The sequence below is a fragment of the Lissotriton helveticus genome, chromosome 3_2 (genome assembly GCF_964261635.1).
Source record: "Lissotriton helveticus chromosome 3_2, aLisHel1.1, whole genome shotgun sequence".
NCBI classification, from domain to species: Eukaryota; Metazoa; Chordata; class Amphibia; order Caudata; family Salamandridae; genus Lissotriton; species Lissotriton helveticus.
The window spans coordinates 283383503-283404009 of NC_136062.1; the positions used below are offsets into that span (position 1 = coordinate 283383503).

The 20507-nt window shown below is 46.8% G+C and overlaps 1 protein-coding gene across 5 annotated transcripts in view; it reads left to right on the forward strand.

Annotated features, from left to right (window-relative positions):
* The window catches only part of TMEM266 (transmembrane protein 266), a 795378-nt gene that overhangs the window by 426799 nt on the left and 348072 nt on the right, over positions 1-20507 (forward strand). For all 5 annotated transcript variants that reach the window (XM_078685229.1, XM_078685230.1, XM_078685231.1 and 2 more), the window contains one exon: positions 14698-14836. In XM_078685229.1, coding sequence (XP_078541355.1) covers positions 14698-14836 — 139 coding nt within the window. The remainder of the gene's footprint in view (positions 1-14697; positions 14837-20507) is intronic.

The following is a 20507-nucleotide window of genomic DNA, read 5'->3' on the forward strand; positions in this document are numbered from 1 at the left end:
TTCAAAACAAAAACTTTTAACTTTGGAACTCTATTTTTCTACTATTTGATTTGACTTTTTCCAAAACTAAACCTTGGCATAAAGTAATCTGCTTAAAGTAGAACTATTCTTAGAGAACAAGAAATGTTTGAGTACTTCCTAAAAACAATATTGACCTTATCCACAAACCAAAACAGTTTATATATTCTGCTATGAGATGGTATCAACCTTTTTTCTTCTGTATTAGAGCCATTTCATAAATGTAATTTTTATGATTCATTCAGTTAGCATTGCCAATGTCATATTATATGCTTACATTGAATTCATTGCTGTTATATGCTTACAGTATTAATGCTAATTTTCGTGTGCAACCATTTCAAATGCATTTTGTGTGTTTTTGGGTGGGAACGCAAACACATGCTTTAAATATGTTTCAGTGCTTAATTTTAGTAATGTCTAACATAATAAAGTGGAGTGGGTGTTGTATAGCATTTTAGGACCCTAGTGTAACTTTCCTGATTGATGCCCTTATATAGGTATAAATCACCATGTCCTTATATAGGCTTAGAAAACCATATTTAGACATAGCGCATACAGTCCAAATACGGCATGGCTACTTCCACTGGTTCCGAAAATCCACGACGATTTCTTGGAAAACTCTGCTTCAGTAGTTAGGGACTTCCCCTTGCTTGAATATTGATTTGTCCAAGAACTCATGGAGTTTTCAAAGAACTAAGACTCTTTGATGACGTTATTATGTCCACCTTTACGTCAAACTCGGCACCTTCAAGGTATAAATATGCCCACACTTGCCCAAGCAAACACACGGTGGTTTGGAGTCTACTTGCCCGACGCATCTTGCTACAGCAAGTGCCGAAGGAAGCCGACCCTCCAGCAGACGCACTGAGAAAGACGCTGTCTTTTCTCTTGCCGAGAAATCCAGCTCAAGTGTTTCCAAGCTCCCCTTGCGGGATGTTGGGAAATCGAGTCCTGAGACTGACCTCCTTCATTCTAAACCAAGGTACGGACCTGATTAGACCCTAAGAGAAATCTTGGATAGATTCTTGGCAAAAGGATACTAAACGTATGCTGCACCACACTTGCTTCTTCCCTCGTACTAGACTTAGGTTAGGTATATCGGGGTAGGCGTATTTTAGAAGCACCAGTTGAGTACTTTTAGTCTTTATTTATTTATGTATGTATTCTATGGCTTAGAAACCATACCATGCTTTTACAGTATTATTTTATAATACTCTTCTTGCTGTACGCATTATACTTTACAGCCAGTATTACGATTGTAGCAGTTCATTTCTTCTGCATGAGAAAGAAGACTGTTCAATAAATACTTTTTATTGAAAACGCCCGTCTCTCTATTTTCTCTGCACCTCTGGTGAAACAAAGCATGCACGAATGTCTGAGTAAAATATCTATCTATTATCCAGTATTTGGGTGTCTTTCATAGATTCACATGCCTGAATCATTCCCCGTCGTCGAGACGGGAGCCTCCGGTATATAAAAAGTAATGTCTTAGAGACATACATAAAGAAAAATAGGCCCAAAGGTCTCACCTTAGCAGCCTATCCACGTCCTTTTGCAGGAAGGACCAAACAGAGCAGGCCCCAAGGGTCCCACCTTGGTGGCCTATCTGGGTCCTTTTGTAAAAAAGGACCAAATGAAGTAAACAGCCAATCAGCTACTACCTCCCTCTAGAACCTTCCTGCCAGGAGCCCAAGTCTCTCAGATTTTCTACCGCACGTTGTGCTAGGGAGTCTCCACCTGAGTTCTCCTCAGGAATTTCTCTTTTCTCTTTTTCTTCACAAAAACAACTTTAATTGATTCTTCAGTTATGTCGCATAGTCAGAAGAAGGGTCTTTTCAGGGCTTGTTCCTCCTGCAGCAAGAAAAGACTTCATGTTGAGGATAAACATGAGACATGTTTATATTGCCTCTACCCTCACCACCAGGCGAAGGACTGCAAGATATGTCGAACCTTCTCCAACAAGACCCTCAAGGACCGAGAAGGTCGTCTTCTGTTGTGGCTCAACAGGCTCAAGACCAAGCCTGATGACTTGGTATCTGAAGGTGAGAGTGTGTCTGGAGCGTCGCATTTTTCATTGAAAAGGCCGAGGGTTTCTTCCCCTAGCCTCACAGACACCCCTCCTATGAAGACTTCTAAAAAGTCCTCAGAGGGCAAGCCATCTGTGTCTGCCAAGGACCTGCCTGTCCCCAGGAAGCAGCCGCTACTACTGGCGACGACGACGATGGCGTCGATGGTGCATTCAGCACAGAAAACTGTCTCGACGTCGACGACGACTGTGTCGACGTCGACGGCATCGTCGGCTTCCTCCTCGACGACGAGAACGACACCTTCATCGTCGGCGAGTAGACCTACGCCGTCGACCATCCCGGTCACTTCATCGACGACGACGAGATCATCGTCGAAGACACCGACGTCGACGACCCCGTCGACGAAGACAACGCCGTCGACGAAGTCTATCTCGTCGACGAGGATTATACCGTCGACGGTGGGAAAGCCGTCGACGACGGGAACCTTACCGTCGACGAAACTGACGACGACGAAGACGCCGTCTTCGCAGCCACCGTCGACGACGACGAAATTATCGTCGACGAAAACACCATCCACGACACAGTCGACTCCAGCGTCGACGTCTACAGGACCCTGGAAGGAGTCTGCACTCCTGTCCCATGCCATGGATGATTTTCCACCGCAAGTGAGCCATGTCACGTGGAAAATTACTAAACGGCCTATTGCGCCACTTCAGACATCGCCCGGTAGGATTCAGCAAATACCTCCGGCCTGTCTTCTACAAGGTCAAGAGTCGGACGAGGACTCCTTTACACAGGCTACTAGTCCGTCAGACCTAGTGCTGAAATGCCAAACAACAGACGAGGAGCCGGAAAAAGAGGAAGACCATCTACAACAACAGGTCCAACCTCCATCCCAGACACAGGTTACTCCTATGGTGTGTCTTCCCGCATCCATCGTCTCGGACCTACAATTCCTCATAAAAGATTACAAGAAAAGGTTCCCGGAGAAACACTCTGCGCCCGCACCTCCAGCAGCTCAGGCGCCAGTTCCTTCTTCTCGTCATAGACCCACTCCCCTGGTCCTTGAAAGAACGCAGGTGCCAATTCAGGACGCTCCCTCATCTGATGAAGAGGAGAGGGAACAGGAAGAAGGGGAAGTTGATGACGACCAATCGGACCCAGATGCAGACCAGGACTATGTGGCACATTCTCCGGCCTCTCCGGATCCACAGACCTCGGAATCTCCACCCGCAGATATCGGGGGATTCCACAACATCATTGAGCGGGCTGCCAAGAGGTTCCATATGTCCATGGAAACGCAGGAAACAGAATGTTTCCTTTATGACTTTAAGGAGCCGACGAAGAAAACTTCGAGGTCTATCCCCATTATAGACTATATCTGGAAGCAGGGCAAACAAATCATGCAAGCACCTGCCTCTATACAGGTGATGGTGCCCAGGCTTGATAAGAAATACAAGGCCACATCATCGGCACCGGCATGCCTGACAGGTCACCCTAAAGCAGATTCCGTGGTGACTCAAGCGGCGCAAAAGAACTCAAGCAATCCAGCCTCACCTCTGTCGACGCCACCAGACAAGGAGGGCAAAAAACTGGATGCCGTCGGCAAGCGCTTTACTACCACATCGGCCATGACTGTAAAGGTAGCTAATTCTATAGCCTTACTGGGCCGTTACAATCGCCAACTCTGGGCGGACATTGCACCATATCTTTCAAATCTACCAGAGGATGTCCGAGAGGAGGCACATTCACTTCTTTTGGAAGGACAGACATCTGCCTCAGAGCTCATAGATTGTGCCATTGATGCCGCCATGACTGGTTTCAGGCAACTGGCAGGGGCTGCAGTCCTGAGGAGACAGGGTTGGCTCAAGGCCACCACTTTCCGCCAGGAGGTGCAGACCAGGATATTAGATATGCCTTACGATGGCCAGCATCTGTTTGGGGAACAGATTGACGCGGCCCTTACCACCATCAAAAAGGACACAGATACAGCCAAAGCCCTGGGTACTCTACAATTTCGGAACCAGTCCTTTCGTGGCAACAGGGGAAGAGGACAACCTACATACAAAGGTTCCTATCAGAATCGTTCTTCGTACTCATACTCCCAGTCCAAGCCGCAGTTTCAACAGCGACAACCTCAACAGAGACGACAGTCTTCCTACGGCAAATCCAATTACCGAGGAAAGGGCCAAAAACGACCTGCTGGCAACAGACAATGACTTGTCTCCCTGGCTAGCCCCTCCACCATCACATTCTTTAAGACTTGGAGGGAAGCTAAAATTCTTCCATCAAAATTGGCAATCCATAACAACAGATCGGTGGGTTCTTCAACTCATTCGATTTGGACATTCCCTAGAATTCACCTCTATCCCCCCAACAACACCACCGTGCCAACGATCACACAGGCACCTACGATTACTTCTTCAGGAAATAGCTTCTATGCTGCAGAAGGGGGCGATAGAGAGAGTTCCACGCGCCCACGAGCATCAAGGTTTCTATTCTCACTTCTTCCTAATCCACCAAAAAGGAAAGAAATCGCGACCCATCCTGGATCTCAATGCACTCAACGTGTTCCTAAAGAAACAATCGTTTCGTATGGTGACTCTGCAAGAAATCCTTGGTCTTCTGGAGAAAGGAGACTACATGACGTCCTTAGACATTCAGGACACCTATTACCATATACCTATTCTCAAAGGGCACAGGAAGTTCCTCAGGTTTGCGGTGGCAGGACAGCATTACCAATTTCGTGTCCTTCCATTTGGCCTCAAATCGGCCCCGAGAATTTTCACCAAATGCCTATCTCCAGTGGCAGCATTTCTTCGTCAGCAAGGTCACCAGGTGTTTCCATACCTGGACGACTGGTTGGTGAAGGCGCCGACAGCGGCCGCCGCAGCCTCATCCTCCAGCGCCTGTCTGGATATTTTCCACCGCCTGGGACTGACCCTCAACACCGCAAAGTCGACTCTGGAACCCACAAAGGTCATTACGTTCCTGGGAGCGACTCTAGACACGGAGCGTGTCAAGGCTTTCCCCTCTCAGGAGAGAAAAATCAAACTCATCTCCTTAGCCAAGGAAGTGGCTTCGAGGAAGACTCTTCCGGTCCGCAAGTTCAAGTCCCTCCTGGGCATGATGTCTTCATGCATACTGCTCATTCCACACTGCCGCCTGAAAATGCGTCCACTTCAAGAGGCACTGACAAAACAATGGACCCAAGCCACATGTTCTTTCGACGACCGCATACGAGTCACTCGACCCATTATCAACCATTTGCAATGGTGGACATCACTTCGCCATCTGTCAAAAGGTCTGCCGTTCCTGCTCCCCGCAGAGCCGCACGTAATAACTACGGATGCGTCACTGGAAGGCTGGGGGGCAGTCCTCCAGGAACTCCAGATCAACGGCAAATGGACAACACAGGAACCGAAACTCCATATCAATCTGTTGGAGTTACGAGCGGTCTTCCTAGCTCTACAGGCGTTTCTTCCGCGCATTCATCACTCCCCAGTGCTCGTCAGGACAGATAACACCACGACGATGCACTACCTGAACAAACAGGGGGGAACACGTTCCATCTCATTATCGCGAGAATCTCAAAAGATCTGGAACTGGCTTCTGGAACGCGGAATAGACTTGAAAGCGGAGTATGTCCCGGGCAAGGACAACGTCTTGGCGGACGCACTGAGCAGGGAGAAGTCTCCTTCCCACGAATGGGAACTGGACATGGAGGTGCTGGACAGTATCTTCAAGGAGTGGGGCACCCCGAACATAGACCTCTTTGCCACCAGAGAGAACGCCAAATGCCCAAGCTTCGCAAGCAGGCATCACCACTCAGGCACCCTCAGGAATGCATTTTCCATTGCATGGCGGAACGTCTTCGCGTACGCCTTTCCGCCATTCCCACTGATACCCAGGGTTATCAGAAAGATGAAAGCGGAACCCTGCATTCTGATCCTCATTGCTCCATCCTGGCCGAGGCAGCACTGGTTCACGGAGCTTCATCGCCTCTCTGCCCGACCCCCTCTTCGCCTGCAGCAGTTTCCAACCCTGATCACAATGTCTCAAGGGCAGGTTCTCCATCCGAACCTGAGCTCTCTGAAATTGTCGGCCTGGCTCCTGAATACCGTGAATTCAGCCAACTGAACATCCCGCAGGATTGCAGAGATGTCCTTGCGAAAGCTAGAGCTATTAGCACTAACAAAACCTACTCACTAAAATGGAAGCGATTCTGTTCCTGGTCTGTGGATCATGGCTTGCACCCCTTCAATGCTACTCCACAGCAGCTTCTGCCATACTTGTTACATCTTGCGCAATCAGGCCTTGCGCATTCATCCATCAAAGTGCATCTAGCGGCAATTTCAAGGTTCACAAGGACGGCTACGGGCCCATCTTTGTGGGCGGACAGACTCATCAAACAATTCCTAAAAGGCTTATTCAGGTCCTTTCCACGACCGAGACCTATTCCTCCATCGTGGCACCTCAATGTGGTTCTTCATCAACTAATGAAGCATCCCTTCGAACCCATCTATAAGGCAGAAATCAAGTTCCTCTCTTGGAAAACGGCCCTCCTCCTGGTACTCACCTCTGCCAGAAGGGTCAGCGAATTACAGGCTCTATCCATTCAGGATCCTTTTCTTCAATTCAGAAAGGACCGAGTCATTCTTAGGACTAACCCTCGCTTCATTCCAAAAGTCCCCTCGGACTTTCATCTTAACGAACCAGTAGTGCTTAGATCGTTCTTTCCGAATCCCTCCACGGCAGCCGAAAGAACTTTACATTCTCTAGATCTAATGAGATGTCTTAAATTCTACATCGACAAGACACAACACTTTAGGAAGTCATCCCAGCTCTTTATTGCCTTCAGTAGGCCAAGACTGGGCATGCCCTTGACAAAGCAGAGCATTTCACGATGGATGTCTTCTGCGATCACCTTTTGTCATGACAAGGCCGGACGGCCTTTAGACTCACGAGTCAAAGCTCATTCAACTAGAGCCATGTCCACATCTGCTGCGCTGTTCGCTGGAGTGCCGATCTTGGACATCTGCAGAGCGGCGACATGGAAGTCCCCGCATACCTTCACCAGGCACTACTGCCTGGATACTGAGCTGATGAAGGATGCAGCAGTGGGCCGAGCAGTGCTTCGCAATCTATTCCAGTGAGGTGAGCCCTACTACATCCCTCCATCCTTTACGGGTATGCACATTCTCTTGTTGTATTTATATGACATTGCATTTTGTGATTTAGTCATGTGATATGTATTATCTACATGCTTGTACCTGATGTTCATACAGAATGTGCATAATGTATTGCTCACTACTCTGATTCAGGCATGTGAATCTATGAAAGACACCCAAATACTGGATAAGAAATGCGTTACTTACCTGTAACTGCAGTTATCCAGTATTAGTGTCTTTCATAGATTCACATGCACCCTCCCGCCTCCCCTGGCAGGGCTCACCTTTCTCTCTAATGAGCTTACGCCTAACTAGCTTGGTGCGTACGAAAATCTGAGAGACTTGGGCTCCTGGCAGGAAGGTTCTAGAGGGAGGTAGTAGCTGATTGGCTGTTTACTTTATTTGGTCCTTTTTTACAAAAGGACCCAGATAGGCCACCAAGGTGGGACCCTTGGGGCCTGCTCTGTTTGGTCCTTCCTGCAAAAGGACGTGGATAGGCTGCTAAGGTGAGACCTTTGGGCCTATTCTTCTTTATGTATGTCTCTAAGACATTACTTTTTATATACCGGAGGCTCCCGTCTCGACGACGGGGAATGATTCAGGCATGTGAATCTATGAAAGACACTAATACTGGATAACTGCAGTTACAGGTAAGTAACGCATTTCTTATTTCCACAACTCTGAAGATGAGTTTTATCTTGGGGAAACAAAGTTGTTGGATTTATGCAGTTGTCGGAAACTAATCCCTTCTTGTGAATTCGAGAACGTTTCTAGTGACCTCTGAGCTAGCTGGCACTCACAATTAAGTCTAATATATTCGATAGAGACCTAGTAGAAATAAGTCCTACGTCGCCTCTATAGGATATATTATTCCAATGTGCAGAGCCTATTGGGAATATAGGAACTACACTACAGCATCACGTGCAGAAAATGTCACTGCACCTGTAATTTATGATATATATATATATATATAATCTCATTTGTGCTTCCTTGTGATGCTCTATTTTCTGATCTGATAGAAATCGTGATTTGCATAAAACTTTCACCTACATTTGGAGCATAGTACACGTTTCGAGCATTATCCCATACCATTTTAATACAATAGGAAGAGAGAATCCATGCCAAAACATCTGCTTTATAATCTAACATAAACCTAAGATATAAAACACCACTCTCACCACTAAAGCTACAGACAAACACAGTTTAGTTTTTAACAACTATTTTCTTGCATAGCCTGAAAATTCAAACTCTGGGGGTCCAGTTCTAGTCTTAAATCTGGAACTAGAGTCGGCTGAGCGAGTTCTAATGAAAGTTAACAAAGTACTCCGATTTTAGGTCACCTGCTGGGACCCATATAGTGCCAACTTGCATCTAATGTTCTCGGCAATGTAGTATGCTCCAATGCTTCTTGTGATTTCTTTAGACTGTCTCCGCGTTGGACTCGTTTGTTTATGCAAACGTAATCTTGCGTTATTTCCAGCATTTCATATTACGATTGTTACGGTGCAATGGATGACGGATAACCTTTTAAAAGTCAATCCTGACAAAACTGAGATCTTGGTTATCCCATCCACTTCTTCACCTTGGAGTGATCTCTACTGGCCTATGGAGTTGGGCCCTGCCCCAAAACCAAGCCTGGCCGTAAAAAGCTTGGGGATTAGGTTGGACGCTGACCTGTCGATGGCTCCTCAGATCTCGTCGGTGGTAGGCAGCTGTACTAATATAATTCGGCAACTGCGGAAGTTATCCCCTATCCTCTCACAGCCCATGATGCGATCAATAGTAGCCGCCACCATCATCTCCAGAATTGATTATGGGAATGCTCTCTATCTTGGCCTACCAAAAACTCTTACCAGCAGGCTCCAGGTCCTAATGAACGATGCTGCCCGATTGATCTTTAGACTTCCGAGGAGGTCTAAAGCCACTCCTTTATTACAAAGCCTACACTGGCTTCCAATTAAAGAAAGAGTGGAATTTAAGAATTTGTGTACAGCTCACAAGGCAATTTATGGAAAGGCTCCGGCCTACATCAAGGAGCGCCTGCAGCTGTATTGTCCGGTGAGAACGCTTCGGTCTTCGGACTCGCAGCTGCTGACCTGTTCTCGCTATAGGCTAGCGACGAAGGGAGGGAGAGCCTTCTCAGTGTTGGTTCCCCAATTGTGGAACAGCTTGCCTGGAGGGCTGCGCGAGGAAGGAAACCTCTTAAGATTTAGAAAGAGCCTAAAAACGCTACTGTTCAGGAGAAGCCTGAGCATGGCATAATTCAGTGTTGCTTTCTGCTCTGACTCTGCTTTGTTATTGTCCTGTACCATCTTTTCCTGGCGCTTAGAGACCTGCAGGTGATTAGGCGCGGTATAAAATTAAAATAACAATAACAATAACAATGCGGAGTAACCGAAATTACACCATTTGGTCACATTGAGGAATTCAGCCTCCGTTCAGTTAAAAATCTTGAGAGATGCAGCTGTCCAAATTATGTGTGATTTTACACTATTTTATGTAATGGAAAATCCTTGCTTATGCCCAAAAATTAATACAAGGACGCATTTCACACAAAAAGTTCAAAATACTGGATCAAGGTTTTGCCCAATTTTTCTGGAATTTTACATGATTTCCTTTGCAGAAATGATGTGAAATTCCTGAAAAATTATGCAAAAAGCTGTCGTTTTTTCCGTACATTTTATGTAATTTCTGGAAAAGAAATTACTCCTTCGGGAGGACCCAGAAGCCATGTCTTAAATATACATAATCTACCATGTCCTCTACTTGCCACCTTCATGTTGAGGCTATATCGACGAGAATAATTATCTGATGTTCTAAATGAGTGACCTATTAGTTATGTTACATCAGGACTACATCTTCTGCAGGAGTATTCTGGCAGCTTGTCATTTAGAACAGTTGCATTGATAAAGGAAACATGAAGGCTTACAAGAAGGAAAAATTAAAAAGAAGGGTGTCAAATGCACCCTAGTTTTAAGCCATCCTCGGGCAAACATTTTGCTTGGAAGAGACCCTCCAATTACACGGTGGACCTCTTCCTGCATCTCTATATTAAGGTTCTATCAACAAGGATACAATACTCTGGTCTATACCAAATGAGGATTACTTCAGGCAGTGGTGGTACCTATTAACCCATTGAAATCTCCGAGTGTAGTCAACAAAGCATACATGAAGGAGTTTTGACACAGAGATAGAAAATAAGCCTGGCAAACCATTAAATCCCCTTTTAGAACCTCCCTTGGAAACACATACATGTAACATCACATCAACACCATTTCTAACGACCAGCAGTAAGATAGCACTAGCCATCATTAAAGTGCTGTCACAAAATCATACCCCCAGAGGTCATTGAACAATATATTTTCATCCAACCCTATTGATATCATTACAAGATGCTACATATTCTGGTTTTGGAAACATGGCAGGCCACCAACCCTTACTTGTGACATACTATACCTTATACAAAGGCTCTGCCACATTTAATTATAACCTCTGGATTTAGATTGGTTTCCTCACACATATTTTTAAATAACCCAGTCAAGGCTCCACATTTAATCCAAGGTTACCCTTGCTGAACATAGTTAGTTTATCTTTGTGGGTCTTTCTGAATGGCAGCGCTGGTGCACAGTAGCAGCTCACATCAAAACTGCAACTTCGCTCTCTCATCACAAACAGTCATGGCCTTGCTATCAAAAATTAAACAATTTCTGTTCCTGATTTATTAAATGCGGTATAAACTGAATAAGACTGTATTGCTCTGTGTAGCCTCTCAGGCTTCCGATGCACCTACTACAGTATGAATATTGTGTGTCAGGACTTCATGAATCTAGGCCTTCATTCTAGTGAAAACCTAAAATTAAATGGTCAACACAGATATTCCACAGCATGTTGGGATTGTTACGATTTATGTGCTACTCCAGTATTCCTTACTTTGTGGCTCAACGTCTGTTCTTTTTAGCTTGTTTTTTTTCCATTCATGTAATATATTTGTTATAATGTTTTCCTTTGTAGTAAATTTATTTAAATAAAATGTTAACGTACTTTATTGAAAATCACTACAATGTATGAACAAAACACAGATTTTACTAACCATTTTATGATGACTTCGCTGTTTCTTGTGACCCAACATTTCCTTACAGTTAATCAAACATTGTCCTCAATGCACAAATTATAGTTTAGCATTTTATTGGATCACCCATTCTAGACTACAGATGAGCGATATGGCCCAAACAAAATATATGGCTGCGTAATTTAGGGCCAGATGTACGTACAACTGATCGCAAAATACTGATTGCAATTTGCAACCGGTATTTTACCAACTAGTGTAGTAATGTGCGTACCAGCCTAATCGGTCGGTACAAAATTATCGATTCGTCGTAATTTGCAATTCAACCTACCTCATGACTATTACTGGGGTAGGTTACAAAATGTGACCCAATAGGAATCACAGCCATCACAGGCAGTGTGCACCATGTCTATTATTGCCTTTAAATAAAAAAAAAAATCTTTAGACAAAAACAATGAAAAGTGTCCATGTAATTTTTTACGAGTAGACCGTGATCCATGGGACCGCTGCCTACTCTTAAAAAATATTTTTTTGAACATTTACAAAGGGGAAGGAGTTCCTTGGGTACTTTTGAACATTAATACATTTCGGTATTTGGAAGAGACACTCTAAACATGCTCCTTCACAACACCAAATCAGTATAATATTGCAAACCCAAATTGCGATTCAGTGACTTGTTACCGAATCGCAATTTGTGGTTTGTACATAAAAGCATTTTTGTTGTCGCAAACGGCCTGATTCTGCAAATTGGGCTGTTTGCGACCTCAAAAATGCTTCGTACATCCGATCCTAGGAAATGTACCTTCAGTCATTTTCAAGATAGTCCGAATATAACCATGTGCTTGAAAATACTCTAGTTAAGGCATTTTTGAAGGAATGGTTACATTTCGAACAGCTGATAGGCAAGGAAAAATAAATTCATCTTTTCAGTGACCCTAATTCCTTATATCAATTTACATATGCACACTGTTAGACCTGGTAGCATTGGCGTGAGTCTCCCTTCCATTTTGTACTGATTGCCTCCTCTGTTTTTTATATGTTTTGCTGGTTAGATGCTTTGGGCACAGTGCCACCGCTATTCAGTGCCACAGTGCAAGTGCTCCCTATGTGAAATTGATGTATGGATTAGTGACTCCATGATTGGGTTATTTGATTTACTTGTCAGACCCTAGTACAGTGCACCCTGTGTGCCCAGGGATTGTAAATCAAATGCTGATGGGCTTGCAGCACTGGTTGTGCCATCCACAGAAGCAGCTCGTAAAGTGTGTCTCAGGTCTGCCATTGCAGAGCAAGTGTGCAGTCTAGTACTGCCATGTTGACTTGGCAAGTGCACCCACTTGACAGTTCCTAAACCTTCTCTTTTCTCTCATATCAGACACCCCTAAGGTAGGCCCAAGGACAGGGTGCATTTGTAAGGATAAGTTAGGACATGCCCTGGTGTGTGTAGCATGTCCTAATAGTGAATTACAGCCATTTTCGTGTTTCACTATTGCAAGGATACCTGTTCCCCATAGGCCAGAACGAGCAGTTTGATTATTACATCTTATAATCCTAACTGACTCAGGGAACATTGTAGAAATTCGAGTTTATTATGTCTGAACTCGGAATGATAAAATACATCTTTTAGCGAAGTTGGTTTTAACATACTGTGTTTGAAAATACCACTTTTAGAAAGTAGGTATTTTCTTGCCTAACTATCCAAGCCTGCCTCTGCTAGGTTGTGTATTCCTTGTCTGGAGTATGAGTGACGGGCTGGGGGATTCCAGGAGAGAGGGTGAGTCGGCACAGTGCTGAATAGAGAGATCTGCATCTAGATGGTTGGGAGGAGTTGCACCTAGGACCTGAATAGGGCTCTGCCTTCCCTCCACAATGCTGGCTCCACCTACTGTGGTGTGTCTGATGTCCCTGGCCTACACTGGGAAAGGAAAGGAGGAGTCTTGTCATCAAAATGCTCCAGGACTGACCAGAACTGGTTTCGACTAGGCCGAGTCCCCTCTGCCTTCAGAGGTCAAAGGATTTTGCCGTATAAATATGGGGACCAAGACCCCAAGACTATAGATCACTTCTGGGAACAAGATGAACCTTTTGCCAAGGAGAAGCACCAAGGAAGCTGCAGGAGTTTAGACTGCCCCCCTGCCAGTGTACTGTGTTGCTGGGTTGGCCTGCAGTGGTTTCGTTATTGCCAAGGAAAGGAGAAGAAACTTTTACAGAACTTTCATCATCTTGCAGAATATTACTCCAAGGGCTTGAACTTGTTCTTGCCTCCTGCTGAAGTCTCAGGGACAAAATACTTCACTACCAGCTCCCCTCTGAATTCCCTTGCTGGGAATTCTGTCTGCAGAAGACTGCGTGTCGCTGGGAGCTGGAAGCGCGACGCATCGAGAAGAAGTATGTCTCAGTTGCAGCTGTTGTCGTCTCATCACCGGAGAAGCGTGTCGCCACCACAGAGGTCGCCGCCGCAACATCAGAGAAGCGTGCCTTCGTCAAAGCGGTTACCCGACGCATCAGACAAGAAGCGTGTCGCCGCTGCAAGGTCGCCGTCGCATCACCGGAGAAGCGTGTCGCAGGGCCTGTCGCGGCTCCAAAGCTACAGAGTTCGCCGCGCGGCCACCACGCGTGCATGCATCGTCTTCACGTTGTTGCATCAAGGGCGCCATCTTATCGCACCGAATCATCACATCGATGCGCCATCTTGTCACATCGCAACCAGAACGCATCACGAGAATCTACGCATCACCTCCTCTCCGGTAAGGAACAAGACGCATCCCCTACTCTGAGCAAGCAGTGAGGCGCAACGCATCGTCTACCCCCGAAGCAAGGAACCGACGCATCTCCATCCCTGCAAACCTTTTGTTTGTTTTGCATTACGCATCCAGGTACTTTTATGAGAACTTTGTCGCATTCATCACCAGCTTGAATTAAGTAACTTCTACCATCTTTAAGCCAATTTTAAGTACAGTATTGTGGATTGTTGACGTTTGTGGTCTTGTGCTAAGTCTATATAAAGATTACTTATTTTTATAAAACCTGTGTGGTGTCCATCTGTAGTGTTTAAGCTGTATTACTGTATGTGTTCACAAATGCTTAACACACTGCCTCTGAGATTAGCCTGTCTGCTCGTGCCAAGCTACCAAGGGAGTGAGCAGGGGTTATCCAGTAGTGTAATCCCCTTTCCCTGACCTAGAAGTAAGTGTCCCTATTTGGTCAAAGGTGTATAACATTGCCAACTAGAGACCCCCAGTTCTAATACACACATGTTCCTAATTTCAAAGGAGGTATATATTTAGCTCATGGGTATCTTGGTGCCTCAGAAAATTTGAGTTTTCACTTCTCATGGTACTTGGAAACAGAACTCTTGAAGTGCAGATACACATTAATTTCTGATACCCATTTTTATTAATGTTTGTAATTTCAGGTTTTTGATGGTGCTGTGATAGTACTATCCCTTGCCCCAATGGTGGCATCTACTGTAGCCAATGGCCCGAGTAGTCCATGGGATGCTATCAGTCTCATTATAACTCTGCGAATTTGGAGAGTGAAAAGAATAATTGATGGTGAGTGATACTGTCCAGCATCGTACATTGTATGTTCTCCTAAGTGAATATACATGCTTTACAAATGAATAGGAAATAGTATGTGCAGTATCATTTAATTCTGCATTTTAACTGTTGCTAAATAGTTGATAAAATGTAAACCCTTTGAGTAATCGAGTTATTGGAAGGTCCATGGAGCCTATAGAAGAAATGTGTATACTGCTTGTTTGTAATGGTTGGCGGGTAATTTATTGAATACAATTTAAAAGTAGGAAATAGTTGTAGGGGGTTTGAATAGAATGGCCACAATCAACAGTGGTAGACTGATAATGTAGGTGCCACGAGACAGTCTATTGAAATTAGGTAAAGTGAGGGTAAGAATATAGAAAATAAGTAGGCTTTTTTTTAAAGGTTGTGAAAGTAAGAGCGAGCCATCACAGGATGCATACATCCGCTATATGGAACACAGGGACAACCCATGATTGGCTGGGTGGGATGTCCAGGTGTGCTGAAATCCTCATTACGTGCAACTCAAAAAGTACATGATTTCTACAAACTAAGATTTTATTTGTTAATTAAAATCATTATCATGTACACTACTCAAATAAAAGCAACATATTTTACAATTCACGTTCGACATGTTAAATTAATATAGCAACACACCTAAAAGATAGCCATTGATTGAAAAGCAACATAACCTTTGTACCTATTGCATTTTAGCACAATTAAGCTAAGAATGGTACAATTGTGACATTATAATAAACATTAGGATGCTTCGTAATCAGACCCCAAGCATCACTTGCAGAAAATGTCAATACACCTGCAACTTAAGATATATATATATACCGTCTCATTTGCTCTTCCTTGTGATGCTCTATTTTCTATTCTGATAGAAATCATGATTTGCCTAAAACTTCCACCTACTCTGTGAGCATGTTATACGTTCCAAGCATTATCCCATACAATTCAAATAAAATATGAAGAGAGAATCAATGTCAAAACATCTGCTTTATACTGTAATAAAAACCTCAGAGTATAAAACACCACTCTCAAAACTGAAGCTCCTGACAAACACAGTTTAGTTTCGAACCACTATTTTCTTGCACAGCCTGCAAATTCAAACTCTGGGGGCCCAGTTCTAGTCTTAAATCTGGAACTGGAATGTTCTGAGCGAGTTCTAATGAAAGTTGACAAATTACTCCGTTCTTAGGTAGCATATAGCCACCTGCCTTGGCCCCATATAGTGCCACCTTGAAAATGCGCTAAATCCTGAAATACCCCTTTGTTTTTCTTTGTACCTGCCCAAGACTTTTTTACACAATAATATGGAAATTTCTGCTGTGAAATGTATCATTTAGCCCCATTTTGAAGTAACATTTCTTATGATCTGCATGTTACATAGCATAGCATTTTAATAACACTATTGATTCGTTATTGAACAGGTAAGCACGGAACATGTGTAAGGTAGCATAAAGTATTGACATCTTTTAGGACAGAAATACTCCACTTTATTTATATTCTTCAGATTGCCTCCATTGAGGTAGGGAGGTCCTTGTGTTCAACACGGGCTATTAAGGTTGTCTGTGCAATTCAGAAATCCATCTGGTTACTTTCATGAATATCAAATGTATAACCGGTGTATGGATCAGTGTTTGTTCAATGCAGAGTGATATTTTGCTGCTTCCTGCTTATGCAGTAAAGTCATATTTTGACAATTAATGCTGGTGGTACCTGTAATTAAGTGGTTCTAACCTCTGGTTTTTGGACCTCTGCTGTATGTCTCGCAAAGGAAATCTGCTCACTGCAACCTGCATGTTAAAATTGATTTTAAATACAGCCTCCATAGTCCACTTATTAAAATCAGGTCTGCTAATGCATAGCTGGGGTAAGAGGCTCTGCAAATGTTATGTGTGCAGGCTGAGCGAAGAATGTTGTTTGACTCCACCTTGCATCTGTGCACGGGTCGAACTGTTGCAAATAAGACCTAGAGTAAAGTGTTTGTGGACTTTAAAGGCCTTCTAATTTATTTGGGGATCCGAAACGAAATGCCTTCTTTCTTTTTGGCTTAAATGTTCAATCAATCAATCAATCAATCAAGGACATTTATAGAGCACACTACTTACCCGGAGGGTCTCAAGGCGCTTGGGGGGGGGGGGGGGTGCTGCTACTGCTCGAACAGCCAGGTCTTGAGCTTCTTCCTGAAGGAGAGGTGGTCTTGGGTCAGGCGCAGGTCGGTCGGGAGGGAGTTCCAGGTCTTGGCGGCCAGGTGGGAGAAGGACCTTCCTCCTGTTGTCGTTCTTCGGATGCGGGGGACGGCGGCGAGGGCGTGACTGGCTGATCGGAGGTGGCGTTTGGGAGCGTAGAAGTTGATGCGGTTGTTGAGGTAGCTCGGGCCTTGATCGTGTAGGGCTTTGTGTGCGTGGGTGAGGAGACGGAAGGTGATTCTCTTGTTGACGGGGAGCCAGTGCAGGTCTCTCAGATGTCCGGAGATGTGGCTGCGTCGGGGGATGTCGAGGATGAGTCTGGCTGAGGCGTTCTGGATCCGCTGGAGTCTCTTCTGGAGCTTGGCAGTGGTTCCGGCGTAGAGGGCGTTGCCGTAGTCCAGTCGGCTGGTGACGAGGGCCTGGGTGACCGTCTTCCTGGTCTCGGTGGGGATCCACCGGAAGATCTTCCGTAGCATGCGCAGGATGTTGAAGCATGACGAGGAGACGGCGTTGACTTGTCTGGTCATGGAGAGGGAGGAGTCCAGGATGAAGCCCAGGTTGCGTGCGTGGTCTGTCGGTGTGGGTGCGGTGCCCAGGGCGGGGGGCCACCAGGAGTCGTCCCAGGCGAAGAGCCCAGGATGAGGACTTCCGTCTTGTCTGAGTTCAGTTTCAGGCGGCTGGTCGTCATCCACTCGGCTACATCTTTCATCCCTTCGTGAAGGTTGGCTCTGGAAGCGGCGGGGTCGTTGGTCAGTGAGAGGATCAGCTGGGTGTCATCGGCGTAGGAGATGATGTTCAGGTTGTGTTGGCGTGCGATGGGCGCGAGGGGGCTCATGTAGACGTTGAAGAGGGTGGGGCTCAGCGAGGATCCTTGAGGGACGCCGCAGATGACTTCGGTGGCCTCTGACTTGTACGGTGGTAGACGGACTCTCTGTGTTCTTCCGTCGAGGAAGGAGACGATCCATTCCAGTGCCTTCTCCTGAATTCCGACGTTGCTGAGGCGCTGCACTAGGGTGCAGTGGCAGACAGTGTCGAATGCCGCGGAGAGGTCTAGGAGGATGAGGGCCGCTGTTTCTCCGTTGTCCATCAGGGCTCGGATGTCATCGGTGGCAGCGATGAGGGCGGTCTCGGTGCTGTGGTTGGCTCGGAAGCCAGACTGTGAGGGGTCGAGGGATCCATTCGTCTCGAGGAAGGCGGCCAGCTGTTTGTTGACGGTCTTCTCGATGACTTTGGCTGGAAACGGGAGGAGCGAGATGGGGCGGTAGTTCTTGAGTTCGGTGGGGTCCGCTGTTGGTTTCTTTAGTAGAGCGCTGAGTTCGGCGTGCTTCCAGCTCTCCGGGAAGGTGGCGGTGTCGAAGGAGGTGTTGACGATGTCCCGCAGGTGGGGTGCGATGACTGCGTCTGCCTTGTTGAAGACGTGGTGAGGGCAGGGGTCGGTCGGAGATCCGGAGTGGATGGAGTTCATCATGCGGACGGTGTCATCGGTGCTGATCGGAGTCCAGGCGCGGAGGGTGGTGGTGGGCGGCGTTGCTGCGGTCGTTGTGTGCGATGGTTGAATGCTGAAGCTGTTGTGTATGTCCGCGATCTTGTTGTGGAAGTAGGTGGCGAGGGAGTTGCAGATGTCTTGCGATGGGGTGATGTCGTTGTTTCCGGCGTTGGGGTTGGAGAGCTCTTTCACGATGTTGAAGAGTTCCTTGCAGTTGTGTGCGTTGTTGTCCAGTCGGTCCTTGAATGCAGTTTTCTTGGTGGCGCGGATCAGTTGGTGGTGCTTCCGGGTGGCAAGCTTTAGGGTGGTCATGTTGTCCGGTGTTGGTTCCCTTCTCCAGACTTTCTCGAGGGCTCGGCAGTTCTTCTTGGAGCTCTTGAGTTCGACGGTGAACCATGGGGCTTTCTTGCTGCCGGGTCTGCTGGGCGGGGTCCTCAGAGGAGCGAGTTCGTCCGCGCAGTTGCTGATCCACTTCGTGAGGTTGTCGGCGGCCTGGCTGGGGTTCGCTGAGCTGGCGGGAGGGTGCTGACTCAGGGAAGCGGCGAGCTGGTCGGCTGTGATCTTGTTCCAGCTTCTTCGGGCAACCTGTTGCTGGTGGTGGTGGGTCGTCGTTCTTCTGAAGGTGAAGTGGACGCAGCTGTGGTCCGACCAGTGGAGTCCTGTGGCGTGGCTGAAGGCGATGTCTTTGCTGGATGAGAAGACGGCGTCGAGAGTGTGTCCGGCGAGGTGGGTCACCAGCTGCTTGAGTCCCAGGTTTGCGAGGTTTTCCAGCAGGGTGGTGGTGCTGCGGTCGTCGTTGTTCTCCAGGTGGAAGTTGAGGTCCCCGAGGAGGATGTAGTCGGCTGAGGGGAGGGCGAGTGGGCTGATGAAGTCGGCGATGTCCTCGCTGAATTGTGTGCGTGGTCCGGGGGTCTGTAGATGAGGGTGCCTCTGAGGGTGGTCTTGGGGTTGACGTGGATCTGGAAGTGCAGGTGTTCGGCGGGTGCGATGGTGTCGTCGGTGTTGGTCGTGATGCGGATGGTGTTCCTGTGAATGATGGCGATGCCTCCTCCTGTCTGGTTGACGCGGTCTCTCCGGATGATCTTGTAGCCGTCCGGGATGGCGATGGCGATGTCGGGCGCTGAGGAGGCGTTCCTCCAGGTTTCCGTGAGGAAGGCGACGTCTGGGGCTGTGGTGTCGAGCAGGTTCCAGAGCTCGACGGCGTGTCTGTGGACGGAGCGGGTGTTGAGCAGGATGCACTTCAGGTGGGTGCTGCTGGAGTTCGGCTTGGTGGGTGCTGGTGCAGTGCAGGTCCGGGTGCAGGAGAACTTGCAGGACTGGCAGATGAAGGGTCCGTGGGTGCGTCTCGGGGTGGCTCGGTAGCATCCAGGGGTTCGGCCGGCATTGAGTGCGTTGAGGGTGGCGGCGTCGTACGTCCGGCGGGTGGGCTGGGGTCTGCGAGGGCCAGGGGTCCTGGCGCTGGGCGCGGTCCAGGCGCGGACGGGCGCAGACGGGCTTACCTTTGGCGCACCTTCGGCGCTCAATCGGTGCTCCCGCTGCGCGCGTCCTCTGCGCGGTCGCTCTGGCTCCCCTTAAGAAGGGAGCCGGTCTTGAGGGTCTGCGGGGAGGCGGTATTGCATTGTGTAGAAAAATAAGATGGAACTCTGAAGCTAAGCTATGTAGAAAAGTTTCAACCTCAGGTGTTTTATCAAACATATACTAGTGGTTTTGAAATCTAACCCGTCAAGTAAGATTTAATATCACTATTACCCTTGCTCTACCAGGCACAACCGACCATTTTACATCCCTTCCCACCACTGTCATATGACCACTGTTACTCATTGAGGACCTACCTACCTCACACTTTATAGACCTCACACTCTACTTGAGCCACTCTTCCGTCTTCCTAGTCTCACTGTGAGTCCTTCAATTAGTCTTTTGGCTAATTGGAACAAGAGTTTCTCATACTTCCCAAATACACATTAGCTTAACATTTCAAAATCTTCCTTCTGATGTTCCTGGC